This window comes from Tympanuchus pallidicinctus, unplaced genomic scaffold (assembly GCF_026119805.1).
Source record: "Tympanuchus pallidicinctus isolate F22 unplaced genomic scaffold, pur_lepc_1.0 scaffold19, whole genome shotgun sequence".
NCBI classification, from domain to species: Eukaryota; Metazoa; Chordata; class Aves; order Galliformes; family Phasianidae; genus Tympanuchus; species Tympanuchus pallidicinctus.
This window is the reverse complement of record NW_026294710.1, coordinates 5,675,241-5,699,047: the sequence shown is the minus strand read 5'-3', so window position 1 is coordinate 5,699,047 and position 23,807 is coordinate 5,675,241. Positions and strand designations below refer to the sequence as shown.

The 23,807-nt window shown below is 36.6% G+C and overlaps 1 protein-coding gene across 3 annotated transcripts in view; it reads right to left on the bottom strand.

Moving 5' to 3' along the window:
• The window catches only part of PHTF2 (putative homeodomain transcription factor 2), a 106,877-nt gene that overhangs the window by 62,666 nt on the left and 20,404 nt on the right, over positions 1–23,807 (bottom strand). For 2 of the 3 annotated variants that reach the window (XM_052680872.1, XM_052680870.1), the window contains exons 3-9: positions 18,028–18,084; positions 14,058–14,127; positions 12,887–13,045; positions 9,158–9,323; positions 8,329–8,493; positions 4,677–4,878; positions 2,545–2,703 (exon numbers count right to left, since the gene is read on the bottom strand). In XM_052680872.1, coding sequence (XP_052536832.1) covers positions 2,545–2,703; positions 4,677–4,878; positions 8,329–8,493; positions 9,158–9,323; positions 12,887–13,045; positions 14,058–14,127; positions 18,028–18,084 — 978 coding nt within the window. The remainder of the gene's footprint in view (positions 1–2,544; positions 2,704–4,676; positions 4,879–8,328; positions 8,494–9,157; positions 9,324–12,886; positions 13,046–14,057; positions 14,128–18,027; positions 18,085–23,807) is intronic. The other variant, XM_052680871.1, reaches the window with a different exon arrangement.

Genomic DNA, 23,807 nt, shown 5'->3' with positions numbered 1-23,807 from the left:
TCCAAGGCGCCCAATAGCAATGTGGACATCACTTTCCTAGTTCTAAAAGAAATGCTGGTATGCCCCAGAAGTACATTTTAAAATTATTTGCCTATAATAATCTATAAAAACACCAATTTGATTCTCAGTGTCCACTGTTAAGCTTCATGTACCCTCCCAAAGACAGTGTGTGAGCTTCTTTGAAGACAGGCATGCAATATGTGTAGAGAGAAAGAATAACTGAGAGTATCCATACCAGTACTGGGTAGATATGTGATTTACACAGTCATGCATAAAAAACTAATTATTTTAAAGAAAGTGCAGTTGAGAAGCAAGCATGCCTCGTTATTTTTAAATTTTGCTCACTACTTACATAATAACATAGAAAAACATTACACTTGAGAGACTTAAATACCCCAGTGCATACACATACTGCAATCTAATGCTTTCTTCAGAAGAAAAGAAGACCTCTAAGCTCCTTTCAATGGTTAGATGAACCAATTTCCTGCAAGACAGGTCTTAAATGCAGTACCATCCTACTCATCACTATCATCTGCCAATTTCCATCCTTTCTTAGAGCAAAATTCCTTTTTTCCTACTACAGTTTATCTCAAGATTATGCCCAATTTTCTTCACTGAAAAACACAATTAAGAAATACTGCAGCAGGCCTATTAATTTAATATGACTTGCAATGAATGACCAGCTGAAGAAGAGTTACTTGTTCTTCCTGGAAACCATGCTTCATATACTTTATGCAATCGATTTTGTAAAGAAATACATAGCAGAAGTTTGCTCCAAGCTCTTTTTAGTGAGATGATAGAACTCCAATACCAAAGATAATATCCAAAATATTGATTCTTTATAGAACATGGTCAGTACAGGGTGCTAAATCTCGAATTGAATGAAGCAAGAAGATTAAAAAGCTATACCTCAAACAACAACTGACAAGCAAACACCAAAATAAGGGAAAACAGGACAGAAGCTGAAAGCACTGTCTTATTTATATATATTTTTATATATATGCATATACACACACACACTTACACTTATATGTATATATATACATATATATATATACACACACTTATTTTTTAAAATACAAAGAAAGCTTTCAGTTTTCCAAACTACTGTTTCATTTCCTTTGTAATCACGTTGAGGGAAAAGAGCTGCTAACAACACAGAAAAGCTTCCTGTTCCATGGCATCAATCACAAAGATAGGGGGAAAAAGTGTGAATTATTACTACACACAGAATAAATTCATGTTTTTTGAATTTCTGAAGGTATCTACACGCAGTCCTCCCAAGACAACATTTTAGAATTTTACAGCTCTGAGGCACCTTTTGGAAAAGAAAACAAATTTAAGATGGAAAAAAAATCATCTGCAATCACATCTGTCCAGCTGCACTAGCATGCAGTCAAGAGACATTTTCTGCAATATGAAACATTTCCAAGTATTACCATGTTCAGAAAGTCTAAACTAAACATACATAGGACATCACACAGTTAAAAATGAATCAGTCTTCTAGATCTCTCAATCTGAAGTTTGTGATAAGCAAATTATAGAAAATTAGTGAATGCTTTTATGCAAAATATAGACCTCAAGACTTTGTAGTTATTATCAGAGAAAGCAGCATTATATGAACCCTTCTAAGAAGGCATTATTTATATCAAGTGGAAGGCTTGCTTATGATGCTCTGCCTGTTAGAGCCACCCACAAGCACACTCCTGTCAGAACCAAAATTACTCTGCACATTCTTTTCTCATAGTCCTAGTTGGGAAAAAAAAAAAGAGGGGGGAGAGGGGCAAGTAAAGTTGTTAAAAACACTGCAAAAACCTCAAAGTTTTGTTTATCTATTAAGTTGCATACCATCAGCAAAAAGAGCGGAAATCCTTTAGAATTAAGAGAAAAAAAAAAAGCCCTCCCTCACTTCTGTCTTTCAGTATCTGAACCCTTACAACTAATGACTCTACTAATACGGAATTGCTGCCTTCCTCCTCTTAGCTCTGATGTTAGTAAATCTCTTAAAATTTCAGGTTTTTGTGTGCTTTTGTTGTAATGTAACACTACCAATTTTGTTGAGATTTCATGACAATTTTTTAATGGCTTTCAACAAACATGAAGGAATGAAAAAACAGGCAAACTATCAGATGACTTCACAAGGTTGATGAATTGAAAATACGATGTAAATGGAGAAAAGCAGCAGCGCTAGTATGATGAAAATGCTACTACTGCCGACTAGTGCTGTTTCTGTAACGAATCACGTTTTCAAAAGAGATACCTGCTATCTAAAGATAGCAATAGAGCTAACTGAAATCTGTTGCAAGATGTATAGGATATATCAAAGGATCTTAACAACAAATTGAAAAAATTGACAAAGCTCAGCTGAATAAAAACCTCACAGTTCAAACTCTGTTATACAAAAAGGAATCCCTCTCCTTCACTAACATGGCTTCAATTTAACATAATCCTAAAACACAGTATAGGAGAAAAAAAAAAAATACTCAACAAGAAGCCTAGAGCTTCAGTCAAATTACATAAAAGAGGCAACCGAAGAATAGATACCTCCAAAGGATAGTGTTTCTTGTAATGGTGAGATTTTCTGTTTCGAAGAGCGCCATCACTAGAAGTGCGTTCTACATTGCGGCGTAAAGAGTACCCGGTTTCAGGCCCCTCCTCACTAGAAACTTCATCTGATAAATTGGTCACAGTCCTGTGAGTCTCCTAGTGCAAGAAGTAGAGTATTAGTAAGACTTACACTCATACTTACCAATTATAAACTATTACAATCAAATTTCTTTCTGCAATGTTATGTATGCCTCGTTAAAGTAAATACTGCATTTTCAATTGTAAGAAGTGATACAGCAGATATTACAAAATAAAACTGTAGTATCAAAATAAACAGTTCTCAGACAATGAATAGCTAGTTCACATTTAGCTCATGAACGCTGGCATTCACATTTTGAAGGCCTAAATGCAGGATATCCAAAAAGCTTGAGAAAATAAATTTGTGATAGCAGTCACGCTTAATTATCAACACATATGGTATAAAGTCAGCATTTACCTCTTTCAGTTACAAAACATCACAAGGTTTGTTTGCGAAAGGAAGACCCAGATAACAAATTTATCACACTATTTCCCTGATTTTAAACTGAAGTGAAACCAGACCTGACAGTAAAAGGAAGAAGAGAGCACATAGAAGATTGGTCAGCTGTCAGAAACTTTCTGTATACTCTCATTTATTATGACACCACTGCATAGAACCCTGTAAAATTTCCTTCAGAGTTGCACAGTCATCAGTGAAATGACAGACGATCCCTTCACCCCTGCGATTCAGGCATCTATTTTTCTTCCATAATGAGCTCTGGCTTCTGAGATGCTTCAGTGTCAACTCATCTCACTTTCTTAACAGATGAGCTGCATAGAGGGAGGCACATGCAGAATACAGCCTGTGGTGGCTTATCTACTATTTTTCAAGGTGGCAACAAAATGTATATATTATGCTTTGGAATTAGAGATGAGGAGTCTATTCTAGCCTCTGACAGCTTCTCTTTAATGCAAACATGTATACAACGTGATGTTAAGCATGTAGAAAACTCATCGCTAAAACCCTTAAAAAAAATCATCATTTGTTGAATTTCATCAAGAATGCAAAATGCTTGGAAAGAATGTCTTCAATGAAGACAACTGAATCACAGTAACTGAATCACAGTTTCAACTGTTGCTGCTGAGCAGACCAAAAGACTGAGGTTACTGCCCTGAGATGAACTTCATCACACCCATTCTGACTTAATCATACAGATATTTATTGGGGTTGTTAAACACGTTGGCTATGAAATCCCCCCACAGAATGTCTTTCCTTTATAAAGATGTATAGGCATATACTTCCAGCAGAATAACCTTTCCCTTTGATTTTATCATGAAAAACAACATTGCAATGATCGATCAATCATTATATATACTATTGAGCCAAAGTCAAGTAAGAGAGCAGTAATGGCAGTCATTAGAAGGCAAATGATAATGGAGCCAGGAAAAAAAACTTTGGAAAATCTATTCTATAGAACCGCAAGATGAAAAAAGTATATCCAGGAGATAAACAAGTCCAGAAAGAAAAGTTCTCCTTTCCTTCATAACCATTTATTCTGCTTCCATCTCATCCTTATTTCTCGCTTCAGGAAGCTATGTCTATTTTACTGAGAGGAAAATTGTCCTTTCCTCCTCTTCTATGAGGACAAACTGAAAGAAAAGATGATTCCTGATTCATAGGTAAACGCTCAGAATAAACTCAAAATTACAAATTGCAATAATATGAAATTTGTTCCATTCTGGCACAAAGACAGGCCTACGTACACCAAGAGCGTCAAAGAGGCAATAAAGAGTAAAGTGTGTTGTTCAGCTGGACTGAAAAAAAGATACAAGTGAAAGCACATGAAATTGTGCACTGAATTACTGAAGAGCAAAGAACGTTTAGATGTCAGCCAGTAAGGGGCCTCTGACAAGAAAAAGGAAAGGCTACATATAAAAGGAAAGACGTCAGAAGACTTAACATGATTTTGGCCACAGCACTCTAAGCTTAATTTCATTTAAAATACTTTTAAGAATAACATAAATGAGAATACACCAACAGCATCACACAAATACAGCCTGCATATCACCAAACAAACTGTCCTGCTCTGAAAGCAACATGGCACACTTACCTTGTGATGGCTGGGGGTGCTGAAGGTCTCTCTCATGGTTGTGGTGCTCCAGCCCGACTCCTCTGGCTTAATCACCTCACAGAGACGCTCCTGGGCCTGTGCACATTCTTCACTGCTTTTACCTGTCTTTTTCCCATCAAGGGACACGTAGCCATTATCAGTCTCAGTGGATTTATCTATCGAGTTTTTTGCTTTCTTAGATCTATATTTGAAACAAATGTAAGCATTATTTTAATGATTTTTTTCCAGACTAAGTCCTGTTCACCCTTTTCAACCCATGTTTTAGTTTTATTAAGATGAACACAAACAAGTAAAAAGATATTAACAGCTGATGAAATGTTTGTAAGCTTATTTTTAATCTTCTAATTAATACTCACTATTCTTTCCTATAAACATTATAAAAGAAACATTGTCCAAAAGAAAACTATATTATTAGGTACAGAGAGAAAAGGAAACGGATGTTTTGCAACTAAACATCACAGTATCTTTGGCAACAGAAGAACCAGAAGCCCAAATACAAATGAGGGTTGTTTGTTTTATTCTTAAAAAAAAAAAAAAAAAAAGTTAAAATGTTATTAACTCAAAGCAAATGTGCCATTCATTTCTTACAGCTGTGAGCGTGCTCTGTTAGTACTTTCTGACCGTGTTTGTTTAAATTCACTCTGCATACTGACAAGTCTGCTAACCAGAATGTGAGTTATCCTTTCCCATATATGCAGTAACACCCCAGTGACATAATTCAATAGTATCTAACAAACACAGTAATTAAGCTTGTTTTTAAATAACAAACCTATCAATTATGCTTAAGTATTATTATTCTTATGAGAAGTCTAATACCAATCTATCATCTTCCATAGCACTGTCTAAAAGTCAAGGCCACTATCTAATCAGTAGGTGTAGTAGCAAGAATATCTAATGCCACACACATACACAAAAAAAAAAAAAAAAAAAAAAAAAAAAAAGCCTTTCAAAAGCAGAAGTTAGGATGATTGCATTTCTATATTAGAAAGTATTGTTGATGAAGGAATGAAAATGGAATAGCAGCTTTCTGCCTTACTGACAGAGATCACAATAAAGCAGAATTTCACTTTGGCTTCTGTATTTCAAAATAAATAACAAGGAAAATCTTTACCCAGAAAGCAATAAAATCTCGTGTGTTCAGTAATTCCCAGAATACTTCTGGGGAAAAAAAAAAGAAAAAAGAAAAAAAAGTAGTAATATTATAAGTGAAGACTTTATTCTTTACATTTATAAAACAAAAGAACCACAGAACCATTAAACACAGACTTGATAAAACTATCAAGAATCTAATCTACTCTTTTGCTTCTGTAGGGAAACAAGCATTGCCCTTCTTCAGGAAGTTCTGTAGGAACGTGAATTATACAGCAGATTAAATTCCTCCCTAATAGATACATCGTATGAACTGGGACTGCTGGTTTACATTGTTCCTAAGATAAGCTATTCCATATACACAGGGAAGACCCACCAGCTAGGGTAGAAAATCCAAAAAGGAGCAATTAATCTGCAAGACTATGGACAAAGCAACAAGCAGAAAAGGCAGTTACTGAGACTTTTCATCCCTCTTTATCTTCTTTAGTCTCATTCCACCTTCCACCTTCAAGCATTCCAGGAGAAACATTAAATGGCATTTTTTAATTATTATTTTTTTTAAAAAGCAGCAACTGTTACTCCACTTCCCTTGTAGAAAGCTATAGAACTTTCCCTTATCTAGTTCCAAAATTCTTTATTGATTTTATTTCTAAATAAGTGAGTAGTACTTTTTTTTTTTTAAAAGGAAGTTTTTCCACACAGAAGGTGGTGACACACAGGAACAGGCTGCCCAAGAAGGTTGTGGATGCCCCATCCCTGGAGACATTCAAGGCTAGGCTGAATGTGGCTCTGGGCAGCCTGGTCTGGTGGTTGGTGACCCTGCACACAGCAGGGGGTTGAAACTAGATGATCATTGTGGTTCTTTTCAACCTGGGCTGTTCTATGATTCTGTGATTCCATTCTATGATTCTAAAATCAGCTGAAATACTTTTGGCAGTTTTTACATATTTGCATGGATCAGATTTTATTATAAGCTTATAAAGACGAGACAGCAAGATAATTTATCATGGGCTCTGTGGAGCAGATTGCAAGCCTCTTCCTGTCTGCAGATTAGCAATGCGCCAGCTTGCAGACGAACACAGTTTTTATTTTCAAAATCCATAAAGATGACAATTTAAGACAGTACTGAGGCTTTGCACAATCAGCTCAAACTACTATCAAAAAACTCTCCTAACTCATCTAAGCTGCAAAGCCTTTTAGAAGTTAAAGATTTCCACAACTGGAGTAAGGACAAATTCCTGGCACTGGGGTTTCACAAGAACATCTTCAGCAACATCACAATCTCAAGTCAGTTAGCCCATGCTCTCCATGTTGCATTCCTGCTTCCTCATTCCCAGTCCCACTTTGCAAATAAAAATATCTGCATGACTTTGGAAAAGAAAAATTACACGATGAAACTGCTGTGAGGAAAAAAAAAAAAAAGGTTATTTTTCATCTGGATAAGCTGCCATGGTTCATTCTCAGACGTACAAACCTCTGCAGCTAAAGAGTGACTAAAGGCTGCTTATAGCATTCTCAGTCACCCCAAGGAAGTGAAGAAGGCAAGGAAGAAAGTGAGTCTTCCAACAATCCTCAACAGTCCAACAATACTGATTGAAAATCAGTATCTTCACTGAGCAGATAATATTCAAAAGTTTACAAGATCACACTCCAAATGTACCAGAAAGAAATACACAGACCGATTCAGATGTGGTGTTACACAAAAGAACAGCTGTGGTGTCTATTACTATTGCTCACAGTTTGTTAAAACCAGCTTAAACTATACACAGAAAGACCAAATTAACTTCTGCAGCATTCTTAGATATTTTTAAAATTTTTCCAGATTTTTATTTCCAGAATGTAATGTAACACAAGGTAAAGCTTTACCAGAGGTTAAGTGCACAAATCACGAATACAACAGACACGTTAGTGTTGCAATATTTAAGATGCAGCATGCAGAACAAAACAATGTAGTAACTTGCAGTATCCCTTTTCTTCATTTTGTACCAGTTCATACGCATGTATTCAACTTTACTAATAAATGCTGATGTGTAGCACTCTGAAATATAACAAGCTTAAATGCTTCTTCCAGTCATTAGAAAATGTATCTTCATAGCTCACTGACAGATTAAATGCCATGCTTGAGTCCTGAAGGTTTTTCCTTCAGAAAAATGTGTAATTCAATGACAGTGATGGCCATCTATGTGCATTCTCTCCATGTAATTATCAAGTAATGCAATCAACTAAAAAGTAAGAGTAAAATTTTCTCGTTGGATTAAAATTGAAAAACCAAGCTAGTTTATTCCTGATACATCACAAAGTGCAGTCCTACAATTATCATAAAATCAGCCAAAGTTACTTTTCATTTCTACAGTTATTTCATCAGCAATTTCATCAGCAATTTCAGAAGTCAAAAAACAAGAGGTTAATGCATGTTCAAACACTGAGATGAGTTTTTGTCAATTTATTTTTTGTTCTTATCTAATCAGCAGATTAATGTTTACTTCTCTGGAAAAGGGATAGTGCATATCTCACACATACGTAGCCTTGAATAAATACAAACCCTGATAAAAAGAAAGCGGCATGCCAGATATCTCTGAAGACAGCGCCAATACTGTAAGAGGTGCTTGTACCGTAGCTCTGCACTGTTCCCTCCTGTGTGTTATCTGTGGTACTAGAGCCATCTCCTTCCCTATGTACTTCCAAATGTGCTGCTTTCCTTAATTTCCTTCATCAGAAGAGATTAAAATTGGAAGGTAGCTTTATAAGTGCAATCTACTACTTCTATAACGTGTTCAGCAGTTTCAGACATGCAAAAACAAGCAAAATTTCAAGACATTGCTTAAGGTTTATCGTGTTGATTTAGCAAACTCCATTTACAAAAACTAAGATAACTCATCATCTTAACATTAAATACAAGATAAGATAAATTTCATCTCTGAGGCTAAAAACTGCAAAATTTCTCTATTGCAGGTCTTCCCACTGTAATGGGACAGTTCACTGTAGCAAACCATATACACTGAAGTGCTGGAAGACTTTCAGGTCTATGCTTCCAGTACCTCCTTTAACACACTTCTCACAGATTGCTGGTCAGTACTGCACAGAGTTCTAAAGCAAAACTTGCAGTAATATGTCACTCCATCAGTATTCAGTCACAAGCTCTTTTGAGGCAAAAACATCAGATTTAATGTATTAAAAAAACAGTGCACAAATTAGTAAATGCACAAATGTTAGAGCACTAACCAAGCACCCATTTTAAAGTTTCAGATAAAAATGGAGCTTCAATTTCTCATCCGTTGTGAAGCAGAGACTGTAAACCCCTACAACTTTATGCACGTTCTTCAGAATAGTTCAACAAACCTAAATGATAAGTACTTTAATGCAGACTATACCTTCTTCTTTTAACCCCTGTGCTGGGAGGAGGCTTAGGGGTTCGTGTTGAAACAATCTGACAGTGTACAGTTCCAAGTAGCAACATGAGCCATATTGGCCCAATTACTTCAGTCAGAGGTATATTATGTGGGCTCTGGGCTGTACAGAATAACACTACAGCAGCAACTGGAAAAGAAGGAAGATGAAGTTGAGTCCAATACTTGAAATGTCTGGGATGGCCAACTTATTATATGACTTATCTTAAAATGAGAAGCAGTTACATGTAGTTCTTTACCAGCATTTTAAACCAAGCCTGAAATTCAGAGCATGGAATGACAATTACAATAAAATGAAAGACAGTAATCAGGATTTGAACACTTGACTTTATGCTCATGTCTTCTTGTGATATTATAAATATTGCTCAAAAAATGGTAGCAGAATGAAGGGTGGAGGGGAAGGCATTTGCAAAGCTAGGTATGACAGGAAGTAAATTTATATTAAGATGACAATTTAGTAGGAGAAAAAAAAAAAACAAAATCAAGCAACAAATGCTATGCTTCAATCAATCGAGATAAATTTAGTCCTGTATCACTTGAAACCAACACAGCACAATCCAACAAGTCAGGTGAGCATAGGAGACATCACACAAGGAGCTGTTTCCCTGACGGGCTGTATCCTTTCACTTTGGAGATGCTTAACACCATGCTGGACATTGCCCTGAGCAGCCCATGGCAGCTAATGACGCTCCGAGCAGAGGTGGCCTGGGTGACCCCTGGAGGTGCCTGCCAAGCTCAGCTAACTTGCGACTGTGAAATCAAACATCTACTTCAACGCAGACTAGTGACGAGAAACTCTTAATACTCTAGCTGAAAGAATTTTGAACTTCATATTCCATTCAAAAGACAAAATTTCCCTTACACTTGTGTATAAATTTTCTAATAACAAGAAAATCTCAAAGACAAACTATGTACATTACAAGGTAGTCCAGCTGAAGTGACCAGGACTCCAACTAGTATTTGTGCTTTGAAAAGTGGCAGCTTCCTCTTCACAGAAACTTAGAATCAGTACGGTTGGAAAAGACCTCTGGGATCATCAAGTCCAACCATCAACCCATCATTACTTGTTAAACTTATAAACCCTATAACCTGCTTCTCATACACAGACAACACCCACAGAGCTCTTCCTACTCCTGTTAGAACAGCCCAATCACTTCTACAACTTAGAAAAGCTTTTAGAAGCTTTAGGTCAGTAACAACAACATCTTTTCCTAAATGAGTTCATCTGAGTTTCTCAAACACACAGATTCATATGGTATAAAGTATAAACAAATAGCCAGCTTTGATTCCTATTATGCAGTTTGTGTAAATATACCGATCTGAGTACAACAAGCTTCACAGACCCACCTGAAATGATTTTCAGGATACGTCTCCACAAAATAATTTCAAACTTCGCTGTAGATTTAAGAAAACATGAGTCTATAGACTGCACACCCCTACCATGACAGAGATTAACAAAACATTACCTACTTCCCAATCCTTTCAGTAACACAGGAAGGAAATACACAATTTCTGCACAACGTGCCAACATGCTGTGGTTCAAACTACCACAGAACTGCTCCTACCAACAGCTTAGGCTTCAAACAAAATTTCTCCTACCAGATTCAATTATTACATCTGGACTGTATTTTCCTAAATGACAGTGCTGTATTTTGTGAAACAAATAGAATGATTTCATGTAGAGCCAAAAAAGCTGTCTCAAAGCAGGCAACTACATTTCAAAGACCAAACCATTTATTTTTTAGCACTAAAAGCTTTGAAATAGTTGTATCACCAATAATTTTAAAAATGCATACATACATATATATGTATCTCGCCAAAATAAATTTATAACTGCTATGAATATTCACATTTCTTGTTTCATACTAAAATACACAGTATGAGATACACACTGATTTCACAAATCAGTTTTCATACTAGAATATAGAAACATTTTAAAAGTAAAAATGAGGTAGTGGTACAACCTAAATGGATATGGAATCAGAAGAAAAAAATTTTTACTTCTACCTTAACTTACCAGCCTGTTCAATGACCTTGAACAGAAACATTTCCCTGTTTCTCTTTCTCTTATCACAGTTTTCTAATCATAATTTATTATGAAGTAAACAAATGTAAATAAAATCTGGAGTTTTAATCTACAGTCAGGGAAAAAAATTCTTTCCTTTACTGTTACTATTTAGCATAGTATACTCACAGGCTAATATATGCAATAATAATTCTTAAGCACATACCTAAGAATTTGGGATAGGGAAAGTTTTTGACAGCCTACATGAATGTTATCAACTCTTTGAAAGGGTTGATAACTGCAGAATGAGGGGAAATGGTTTTAAGTTGAGAGAGGGGAGTTTTAGGTTGGACATCAGGGGGAAATTCTTTACAGAGAGAGTGGTGAGGTGCTGGAACAGGCTGCCAAGAGGGGTTGTGGATGCCCTGTCCCTGGAGGTGTTCAAAGCCAGATTGGATGGGGCCCTGGGCAGCCTGGTCTGGTATTAAATGGAGAGGTTGGTGGCCCTGCATGTGGCAGGGGGTTGGAGATTCATGATCCTTGAGGTCTTTTCCAACCCTGGCCATTCTGTGATTCTGTGAATGTCAACATATTTCAAGTTTGGGGGCATCATCACTGTGGAACAAATTCTATAGCTGCTAACATCAAACAAGAGGTACTATATTTTTATTTTCTAATTTTAGATACAATTTCCAAATGATACAGAAATTCATAACTGTGAGGACTGCACAGGTAACTGAAAAGGTAATTATCATATTTTAATTGGATTTCAGTAGATAACTTTCCAGTCATTTAGTTTTTCAGAGTGCTTAAACTGCTCCCAACTTGCATTAAGCTTCTGATTTGTTTTTTGTTGTGCATGCTTCCAATACACTTATTTTCTTACTGACTTTCACACTGTTAGATACTGACTCATTACATTACATTCTTTCTTCTCTAATTTTCCTCTTTTATACTACATATAATTAAGAGGAGCAAGGGCTTCGATTACTGGAACTGGTGATTCATCATCCTTTTTAAAAGCTGAGAATTTCCTTCTGTTTATTATAAAATGACTTTGCACAACTGTTAACCTAGGAAGTGTAAAATTAAGATGCACACTCCCTTCATATACAATGGAAAAGTTAGCAGAAGCATATAGGACAGTAAGTAATAGATTTGTCAGTCATCCAGAAGCATGGCTGAGGTATGACTGAAATATGAGCTTAAAGTTTACTGCCTCTGATGTGACAAGATAACCCATGGAAGAACTGAAAATTGGTCACACACACATCATCCAGTGGGCTGTGCAAGATGCATAATGGCAGGTTCAGCATCCTTCGCAGACCAAGAGCTCTTATCAAGAAGCACAAATAACAGGACTAATCCTAATCCAGAAAATCAAAGGTTTCTCAGGTGACTCTCAGTCTTGAAATCAATTAGTCCTAGAAACCTAAATCATATACAGAGATGCCAAAGTAACAAGAGTGCTAAGTGCTGAAGAAAATCTGCAAGGAAATCCTCAAATTTTCCAAATGTCCCCTTTATATAATTGTAAAAGAGGAACTAATCATAAGACACCTTTGCAATCTATTCCAGCATACATTAGAAAGAGTTTTAACAGTATTAAGTGAACAAAGCAACATATTGAAGTAGTAATGGTTAAATTAAGGCATTCAGTCGAAGCTGATCCTATAATCCAATTCTACCTTGAAGAAGGTAAAGAACAAGCAGCCAAAAAAAGATGACTCTCGATGTCACTTGTAGCCACCACCTGTAGAAGAATGGAAAGAAAACAACTCTCACGATTCCTTTGCGGGTCAGAGATGTCCAAGGGCTTTCGGGTTTTGCTTTAGCAAAAGCAGATCCTTAAAAAAGAAAAAAAAAAAGGAGAGAAAAAGAATGTATTTCATTTTATGACTAATAATAAATTGAGATGCTAAGTAGCTATAGACAGAAGATCAGTAATTAAATGTAATTATGCATAGTTCTAAATGCATCTACGTTGATGGTAATCAACATAGAGCACTGCTGTAGCCAGGAAAGTGGAATACAGTTGAGAAACGTGCAGCGGTATCAGTCAAACTGATGACTAGCTCTAGGAGAAGGAAAGCTACCTCAAGACTAATTCATCTGTCTCTTCTTCTATACCATTTTTCATCTCACTCATTCACACACTCTTTCTTCACATCCTTCCATTACTTTCCCTTCTTGCTTCCTGCAAATTCCCACTTCTCTGGCACCTAGAAGACTGTCTAGTATTAGACAGTTAGTATTAGAGCTATGGCTCTAAGAGAGTCTGTGTATCCATGTCACCCACAACTGGAGCGTGCGCATGTGCATAAGCAACTCCATGACTGCTAGCAAAGACCAAGAATTCTGCTAATTCTAGATCTGAATTCAACAAGCACTACAGGAATGTATTTTCGAGGACAAGCTGGCTGCTGGGATCATGGAAAAATAATCTAGATAACATTTTCCCCAGGCTTCGTGAGGTATGAGGAAAATTAAATAAAGATCAAATAAAGATTAAATACTTCTTGACAAGTCTTACATCACTTTGACCTTCTCTTGTTGCTTTGCTCTTGAAAATGTGTAAGAAATATTTAATGCCTATATAATTGTTACTCTTCCAAAATTTTAACATAATCTTTCCCCAAACCATCAGAAGATTTGAAAGAAGTCTGGAAGTATGGAAATAGGAGACTGCTGAACTGATAATGCTCAAACTATCATCCATAGAAATCCACTGATTTCTTTTTCTTAAAACCTAGGTCTTCAAAACTTAAATCCAGTTTTTTGAGACTTCAGCTTATGACAAGACAGACTGGTAGTTCATTTAATTCTGAGAAATCTGGCTTCTTCTAGCTCAAGACTTACCTCGTACAAGATCAACATCTATGAGGTCTGGTTTTACATGTCCTGTTTTCTTTGGTTTGTTTCTCAAACCCTGAAATACGCAAATATTGAACATCAGCAAATATTGAACATCAGCAGAATACAGAAATAATGTGATGTGATAATAATGATATGGTCAGTAATTGTGTTTAACCTATACTGTTCTTAACGACTCAGACAAAAGTCAACTTCAGAGATTTAAAGTACTATAAAACATTCTGAGGTACACGGCACCATTCAATGCCTTTTTCACACTTGACAATCTAAACAAAACCTGAACAATTACTGACCCAACTACGAAGATCCAAAATGTTGTTAAGCACTGAGCACACATTCCCCATGGCTTCGGGTTATACAGACAAAATCTGCACACACTTGCAACAATTAGTAGTACATTCGTATTAGGTTTCCAGAGCTTTTTTTTTAAAAAATTACTTTCCTGAATCTTTTCTCCTTTGATATCTAATTAAACTTTATCAAATGCTCATATTAGAACTCCTCAATTCTAAAACTAAATAGCAAATCACACTGTAATGTGTGCCACTAATCAACAGCAAATCAAAAGCCACTAATCAACAACAAGTTCTGCTGTCAGAAATCCAAATTCTAGAAAACTACTGGTATTCCCAATACTGAACATAGAGCAGCCTATTAAAAAGAAAAAGTAAACAATACAGAGAAGCAGCAAGGAAAAAGAGAAAGCTTCTATTTATTCTTTCTTTTAGAAACAGCACCTTTCCTTATGGAAGAGCCAAACTTCCTCACAAAACTGTCAAGTTTATTCTTTATGTTAAGATGTGATGCTTAGAGACAGATGTTTCTGAGTTTACTTTGATGCCTTCAGATCAGCTCCTGGTCACATTCGCTAATAATGATTCCATGTACAATTTAGACATAGTAAACTACAGTAATTCAAAAAAATATTGAGGATACAAATGGAATTATAATGGAAGTGATTTAACTGTGCTCATTCAAATAGCAGTTCCATTTGCTGGTGAACTGCAGATTTCGAACACAGTAATATTACATTCATGTTTAAAAAAAATGTATTACTTAAGTATAAGCATTAAATTTAGATAAAATTATACAAATTAAATTAATAAAAATGAGAGAAAGATCAACGACATCTAGCCGTGTGAATCTTCATAGCAACTACATAAAGCATGTTTTCAAATAGCACAGCTCAAAATATTTCTTGCACTTAAATTCAACTGTACTTATTTTTAAAATAACACTATAACATAAAAACCAAAACCAACAAAAACAAATCACTGTTGGCAGGGAACTAGCTGTATAGTCTAATGGCCCATTAGAAAAAAGAGAGTTTGCTTGAAATTAAACAAAATTAATACATGGAACTGATGGGTGGTTAGGACAAAATGTGTTCTTAAGATGACAAACGCTGTGTTACTGCAGACTTTGCACTGCTTAATGTACAAGATTTTCATAGGTCAGCAGTCTTAAAACTGCAGTAATTTTATGTGGAAGCCCATACTTAGAAATTGTATTTACTGTAACTCCATAAATAGCTATATATTCCTGGGAATTCTTGCATAAGCAAGCCACTCTATTTCATAAAAGGTTCTAAAGATTAAAAATAGAAGATACTGTATGATACATTTCAACTGTACTGCTGCTTATGGGCCTCATGATTTTTTCCTCAAAAGTCTAAAGAAACAGATATGTGCATCTTAGGAGAAATAACCCACTGGAAATACAGACAGTCCTATGAACAATTTACCCCTGTGCCCATTTCTATTCTGCACAAAGAACTTTTCAAAAAAAAAGTCAACAATGGAACTCAATGCATCTTTCATAGGGAGAGCAGTGGTGACATTCTTAAAAAATGTCACTGGTCAAATCTCAAGTGCTTTCAGTGTCCATGAACTATAGTGAACTGGTAGCTCTACTTTTTGCCACACACAGTGAAAGAATTCCTTTTATTAAGATGCAATTTCTCTATTCATGTGTCACGAATTTGTGTGATGTATGCGGAAAACAGCAGTGTTCCAAAATAAGGTTAATTAAGAAATAATTATGTTCCATACTATTCAGATCCATCCCATTAACTCACATAATTTCTATTCAGTACTTAACACATTTCTGCTACCTAATATAAAAACCACAAAGTTTAAATAAAAGCTCTTAAAAATAGTTACTGTTGTAAAAACTCCACTGCGCAAAGTTTAAAATTAATAGTTCAGTTAAAACTACCCTATTAATATTAATTTATACTACTGGCAACAAATTTTTTTTTACTAAAAAAAACTTCTTGGTTAAGTTCTTTATTAACTTCTTTAGTTAAGTTCATTTATAAACAGCATTATAATGGCTTTGAGATAGAAGCTTTCATGTATGACACCTGAAGGTAACAACCTCTTTCCGTGCTCCATTATGCTAAGTCATGGACTCCTCAGGGTTGGAAGAGACCTCTGAAGGCATCCAGTCCAGCTCCTCTGCAATGGACAGGGACACCACAGCTACAGCAGGTTGTCCAGGTCTCCGTCCAGCCTCCCCTTAAGAGCCTCCCCATCACTGCTAACTCTTCTGGGCGCTATCATTTTTCCCATTGTTTATTTGTTAATTATCAGCCTATAAACCAAACAAGCTGAATTTCTCACAGGCTCAAGACTATATTTGCAATAAATTATTTGAATATTGCCCTATTACACGGCAGCTACAAGAACTTCTGTTGTAATGGCAATTGGTTTTCACAGACACTGAAAAGACACTGAAAATAACGCCAACACCTTTGTTTGAAATTAGCTGTGCTGATATCAAGAGCATTTCTGCACCACCTCTCTGCATGCGTCAGACAGCGGGTACCACAAGATGCAACTGTCGTGCAATAGCCTTCTGATCACATCAACGTATGGCCACAATCAAAGCTGCACCTCATGCAGCACACAGCAGTACTGTGCCAGGGAGGGCTGCCTGGCAGCTCCCAACACCTGAGCTGCACAGTCCCCAGGTGTCCCTGCAGCTGCACTCAGCCAGCTCAGCACCAGCAGCAGCTCAGGTTCCTCGTGCTGCCTAACGGGGCATGTTGTACAACTGTGGTGTCACACAGATTCCTTATCAGGCTCGGAAGCACTTCTGAAAATATTATCTCTGATTTAAAAGCTAATCTGTAGATTTTGTAGAGAGATCAGGTTGGTGAGAGCTCCTGTGTAACAATCTCCCTAACATATGCTATTTAGCTATTGAAGTAGTGGAGAAGAACAATCAAAAACCCACAGGAATGCCGAAGAAATGTGTATTTTACTAATGCTAAGAATTAACACAGCCTTTAAGCTCATGCAGTAATAGCGTACTTCTTGTGTGCAGTACTTGAAGAGAAAAGGTTAATTGCAAGAAAACACCAGTGAAACTAATTTTAACATTACAGAGTATGACACAATCTACAATCAGCAGAAGTACAACACATAGGATTGACTATTTTCCCCAGAACGCTGTAGCAATGCGGCAGACATTGATGGCACTGTTAGTTAAACCAAAATGCAAAAAACTGCTGTTAACTGCTTTCTCAGGACACAAAGCCTGAAGTACTTACCAGTCTAATAAACTGTACAAAACAATGACAGCATCATAAAGGAGGAAAAGTGAACTGGAGGGATAAGGTAACTAACTGAAATAAGGAGAGCTCAGATAACTGACGTTAGAATTCATCACATAGTGAAAGAGTGGCACTCATAAACTAAGCTCTGGCTTAAGACAATAATAAAAAAGCACCGAAGTACAGACTGATGTAGAACTTTTAAATGCTGTGGATTTAGCAGTCATATAAATAGAGTATACTATGCCAGTTTCATTTGGTTACACTCCAGAAGTCTATTTTTGCTTCACCAGCATTAAAGAATATCCCATACATTGTAAATTGCATCAGCATATACAATTACAGCATTACCGATAACTGGCAAAAGAAAAAAAAAGACTTGATATACTGTATTACCTTGATTTCTCTTTGTTCTACTGATTTTTCCCATATTTGTTGATCATATGCCCCAATCTAAAAAGAACACAAAACAGAATCAAAATTAGGTTTTCAAATAAATTGACAGTACAAAATCAACCTATCTTTCAGACAAACATGAAGACGGCAGGTTATCTCCTCAAGGAGACTTATTGTCAAAGCAGTCATCATCTTCCACGCTCCATCTCTACTGGGCAGGACCTGGCTGACCCAGAACTCTGCTGAGCCTGACAGGCTGAGGCCAGCCAGCCCAGAGCCTCACTGCGGGGCTGCCCGGCATCAGTGCAGCTGCTGCCAGCTAACTTGAAAGAAAATACAATTCACAGTTAGTTGAAGCCAGATCTTCCACTCGTTATTTTAGAATGGCTGCCTCTACATTTCCTGTTCCTCACCACCCACTTTTACAGTTCCATTGTCTTGACTTCCATCTCTTCAGATTGCACGGCAGCAGATGTTACCAACAGGCTGGGAGGCAGCTAGATTCCAGGTCAAGGAAAACTCAAAATGCAGAAAGAATATCAGGAAACTGCCCTTTTCCCCAGTGAGTCACTGATGAAATAACACTCCTAGTAGACCTATTTTGAAATTCAACTAATCTTTTCCTTATACCATAGTGTACTGTTTTCTTTTCCTGAGAACAAGCATTATTTGAACAAGATTGTTAATACAAGAACAAGATTGTCAGTTCTAAGGTTTCCAAGACTCTCATTAAGCTGCCAGTCTATTTATTCCCAAAGCTCTTCTAAAGATCTTAGTTTTGTCTGAATGTGAACAAGCTTTTAGTTAAAAAATTGTAGTGAAAACGAACTGTTTTTCTCCAGGCTCTACTCTCATCACAGTTTTGTGGAAAACTTCAGGTATTTATAAGACTAAGGGTAAGAAAAGTGACAAGAATAAGTCAATATGTGAGACAATGCATCTTTCTAAGAAGTTACCAAAGAGAACCAGCTTGCTTTGAATAGCACACAGAGCTTCTAGACATTTCTCAGCAATGATTTGTTTTAAGTGTAGAACCAAGAAACAGCTTAAGTTGGAAGGGACCTCAAATGCCACCCAGCCCCAACCTCCACCAGCTCAGGCTGCCTGGTGCCCCATCCAGCCTTGAGCACCTCCAGGGATGGGGCACCCACAGCCTCTCTGAGCAGCCAGTGCCCTCACCAAACGTTTTTAAAGTTTTCTCCTTAGACATTCATACAGACACACACGTGCACCCACACTTACTGCCTCATACCTGAACCTTGGTTCCTGTTACCAAGCTCTGACCAGTGAAGTGTTACATCAATTGAGTCACAATAGCAAGGCAGATGTATGGAAGGAAACTTACTCTCAGTCTCCTTATTGACTGTAAAGAAAGCTGATACAACCAGCTTGGTCCAAACACCTGATGGGAAGGAAAAAACCCCACTGCTTGATTACTCCATGGCTTATTTTTATATCTGCTTAGTACTTCCTATTCACAAGATACAAGCATCCAAACAATTTCTAGCTCACTATCCTAAAATACCAAAAGAAAAACCTACCGATTTTCTAGTAATAATAAGACATGCTTAGCACCTTGCACTTAGAAAAAGCACATATACCATGGAAAATAATGGACAAGTCAGGCGCTGTACTGAGCAGATTAAGCACTTGCTCTAATTAAACTAATTAAAATAAAGCTAGTTTAAAGCTGGCTCCATCTGGATAACCGCCAGCAATTAAAAAGTCAACATGAATAAGCACTCCACCCAGATGTTAGTATCAAATTGCTTTGGCTTCTTCCTAAATACGTTTTAAATGACATTTCAGATCTTCCTGTTCTTCACGACATTTACATTTCATTTCTTAGAGTCCTAAGTGAGTTTTTTGTATGGCTCAATATTGGGTCTTTTCCCCCTCGCTTCCCAACAAGCTTTCTTTCTACAAAGACAGAAGAGTCTGCCTCCCACTTCATTGGGCAAGAAACAAAAGTGGAGGCCTTTGTGCCAAGAAAATTGCAAAGCAAACTCTGTATTTCTAATCCCATTCATGACCCATACTGTTTTAGAGTTGAAAGAGTCTTTAAGAGAGTTCTTCACATAAACAAACAATAGATCACTTGTTATAGGAATTCTGGGAAACAGATCCCAGAGGACATCTGAAGCAAGTCAGTCAACCAAATTTCATTTGGGCTTACTCATCTTCTCCCACCAACATACTAGGCAGCAGCTTCAGCCTCCAAAACACACAAGCAGGATTCTGGCATTGATATTTTTCTTTTAACATTACTCCATAACGTAATTATTGCAGCAGTAGGTAAAATAAGAGAAGAGGACAGGAGGATTGTTTTTTACAATATATACTGGCCTCGCCAATCTTTTCTGATCATGGTCAATTATCAAAATCTGAGTAGAAGGCTGTTAAATAAAGGCATACTGTTGCAAACAGAAAAGAGTTCTAGGGACAGCTACAGAGAGCAATTCTCACTACAATCTCTTGCAAATTATTATTACTTTTTTTAATCCACTCAGTTTTGCATTTTGTGCTTCAGGAAACCTTTTGAGCACTTTTGGGAATGCACATGCAAGTTCAGCCATCAAATCTGCGCCTGATCTTCAATTTCCCTTCTCTCAAACAGCACAAGCATCCATCTATACTTCTCTTGCAAACCTATCAGAAGGAAATTAAGGAAGTACACAACACTATCCCAATTTTTACCTAATTTATCACAGAATTTATCCTCATTTACAAAACAGCTAATCAAAAGTGGATCATAGGCTGTACTCTACAGCTTTTTCGTTTGTTTAAGAATTCAGCAAAAAATAAATTAACCTTAAAAAAAAAACAAACTTCCTTTCTTTCTTTCTTAATAATTTGTTAATTCAAGTAACGTGATAAGCCTATCTTTTAATTGTTGCTCTTGAATGGCTGGAAATGGAATGGGCTACCCAGGAAGGTATTTGAGTCACTGTCTCTGAAGGTATTCAAGAAACATTTAGATGTGGCACTACGGGACGTGGCTTAGTGGGGAAATACTGGTGGTAAGTGGACTGGATGATCTCGTAGGTCTGTTCTCAACGTGGTGATTCCATGATTCCATCACCAAGCATGTAACAACACATCCCCCTAGTAGGAAATATGTCAATGGCATGCTACAGATGGAACAAATTGTGGTACAACAAACCTGTTGTTTGTTGTAGATATTTTCGAACAGATATTTTGTATTAATTTAGATTAAATCATGCACCACAGGCTTCCTCAATAACAAAACTCTATCCAGTCTATCCAAACCAGTTACCTCTAAAATATTCAGTCAAGTCAGCTTGCTTCAATAAATGCCCCAATGAGTAGATTAAGGAACCCTGCTCCCTTACGTATTTGTAGAATAACCAACGATTCACCATGCAGCTGTTACAAGTTTCAGCACATGCAGGATTAGTGAAGATTGAAAACCCTGCCAATGTTCTTTCACAATGGAAAATGTTGCTTCAGGTGTAGCCAGGGAGACATCAAGGACAGAAAAAGATGTGGGTGGCATGACAGCAAGTTCCACCTAGAAGGTGTTGCAACATTTTAAACATATTTTTTTTTTAGAAATTTTTAACCTCATTTTTAGACTTATTTCAAGGTGAAAACAAACTGTAACCCATTATTGCAACTTCCAAAAATTGTCTCAAATTGAAAACCTACTGAAAGCATCAAAAGCCACTGGATTCATTCAAACACTATGCATGTAAATATATTTCAAATCTTTCTCATAAACAAGAGATGACAAGATGAGCTCAACTTTGATCCCATAAATTGCACTACTTCAAGCGAGCAGAGGAAGGCCACGTTGCTTAAAAAGCAGCAATAAACTCAGGAGGTTAGCAACACTTCTGCTTCTTTCTTCCCAACCAAATAGCTCCGAAAGCATCTGAGCACATTTCCTTGTCTATTTAAAACGTGTTTGACACTTACAGCTGGTTTTTATAACAACTAGATGTGAACAACTAAACGTTAAGCTATTGGAAACAGCTCATTCTGGTTTCAAATAAAGCCCAATGCTAAGGGTTTCTGCACTGCAAATTATTGCTTCCCAGTGTCTTTCTCATAAACAGATCAATAGGCCATGTGTGCATCAAGACTGAATTTGAGCTTTGTGAATGACACTGATATTCACTTTAAGCTAATGCAGCGATGGTATCAACGTGTAGCCCAATACTCACAGAGCCTTCGGATTCTAATGGAATCGATCAATATTTCAGGAGGCATTTATAATTTATGACAAAGAAGGCTAATGAAGATTATAATCCTAAGAATACATCGCATTTCTTGCTGGATCTTAAAAGTTTAATGTTTATCCATAATGAAATCTGCATGCTAAGCTTTGTCCATTAAAGCTGCTACACACTGTTACAAGCAACATCAAAATACTACTTCAAATCCAAAGGATACAAGCTACAGGATTTGGCGAATAAAAAGTGAAGTTGCTTCCTTAGGCTGTCTACCAAGGAAATTAAGTTTTTAACATCTTATTAAAATATTTAGTATTAGCACATTAGCTACTACACTTTATTAATTTTTAAAGTCCTACATTTTTCAAAACTGTACAAACCTACAACAGATTTTTTTTAGTATCGAGACTGACATATAAATAATTTACACACATGTAATATTGTTCATTTAAAAAAAACAAAGCCTCATATTAAGTTTATGTTCAAGTATACATTTACGGATATCAGACAAAACATTTTTTATTTTCTCAATGCACAAATTTATTAGAAGTTACTTTAAACCCTCTTTTATTTCTACCTAACTGATCCACATTGCAGTAAAGGCAATAATTTCGTAGTTCAGCAGTGTCGTTATCTTTCTTGATTTTTTACTACTAAGACTTCTTTTTTTTCAGGATGCTTTTTCATTTTCAAGGTGTTTGTTGCACTTCCTGACCCTCCCCCATTTCTTTTAACATTGATACATGGACAAGACAGGCTAAGCTAAGACAAACCTAGTTCATAGCCAGATATGTATAATATAATAGCTTCAGCTATTAGTGTCTGCCAATAGGGACGAGTTTAGAAACTTTTACTCAAACACAGAAGTAAAATGAAGAGATAAAAGCTGTATAACCTCAAGTGCAAATCTTGGAATTTAGGACTGCTGAACAGTTACTAATAGATTCTGGGATTCCCTTCCTTCTCCCTTACTCCCAGAAGGAGAAGCAAAACCAATTGTGCAGAGTAAAATCATAGAATCACAGAATGCTTAGAGTTGGAAGAGGCCTTTAAGGCCATGCAGTCCAACCCCTCTGCAATGAATAGGGACATGCAGCCAGGCCCAGGGCCTGGTCCAGCCTCACCTTGAAAGTCTCCAGGGATGGGGCACCTCTGGGCAACCTGTTCCAGTGCCTCACCATCCTCAACGTAAAAAACCTTTTCCTTATATCTAACCTAAATCTACCTTCTTTCAGCTTGAAAATGAAGAATTGTTTATTCTTAATTGCGTAAATTACCAACTAATGAGCTGGCAATAACTGCAGTGAACTAAGAGCCATTCCACTGAACAATAATTTTACCAAAGCTTCCTTCAAAGATACTATTTCCAGAGTAAAATAATGGATAATTAAACATTTATCATCTTTGTATAAATACTTTCTCTGTATCGGTCAATAATGTCATATTAACTCTTTTTAACATCAGCCAGCCTTCCTTACTGTCTGTTGAGTAATAGTTTGGAGATTTTAGCAGATCTGCTAAAAACATGAAAGACCTTATTTTTCATCTCGCAATTAAACCAAAATTTTATGCGTAAGAATAGTC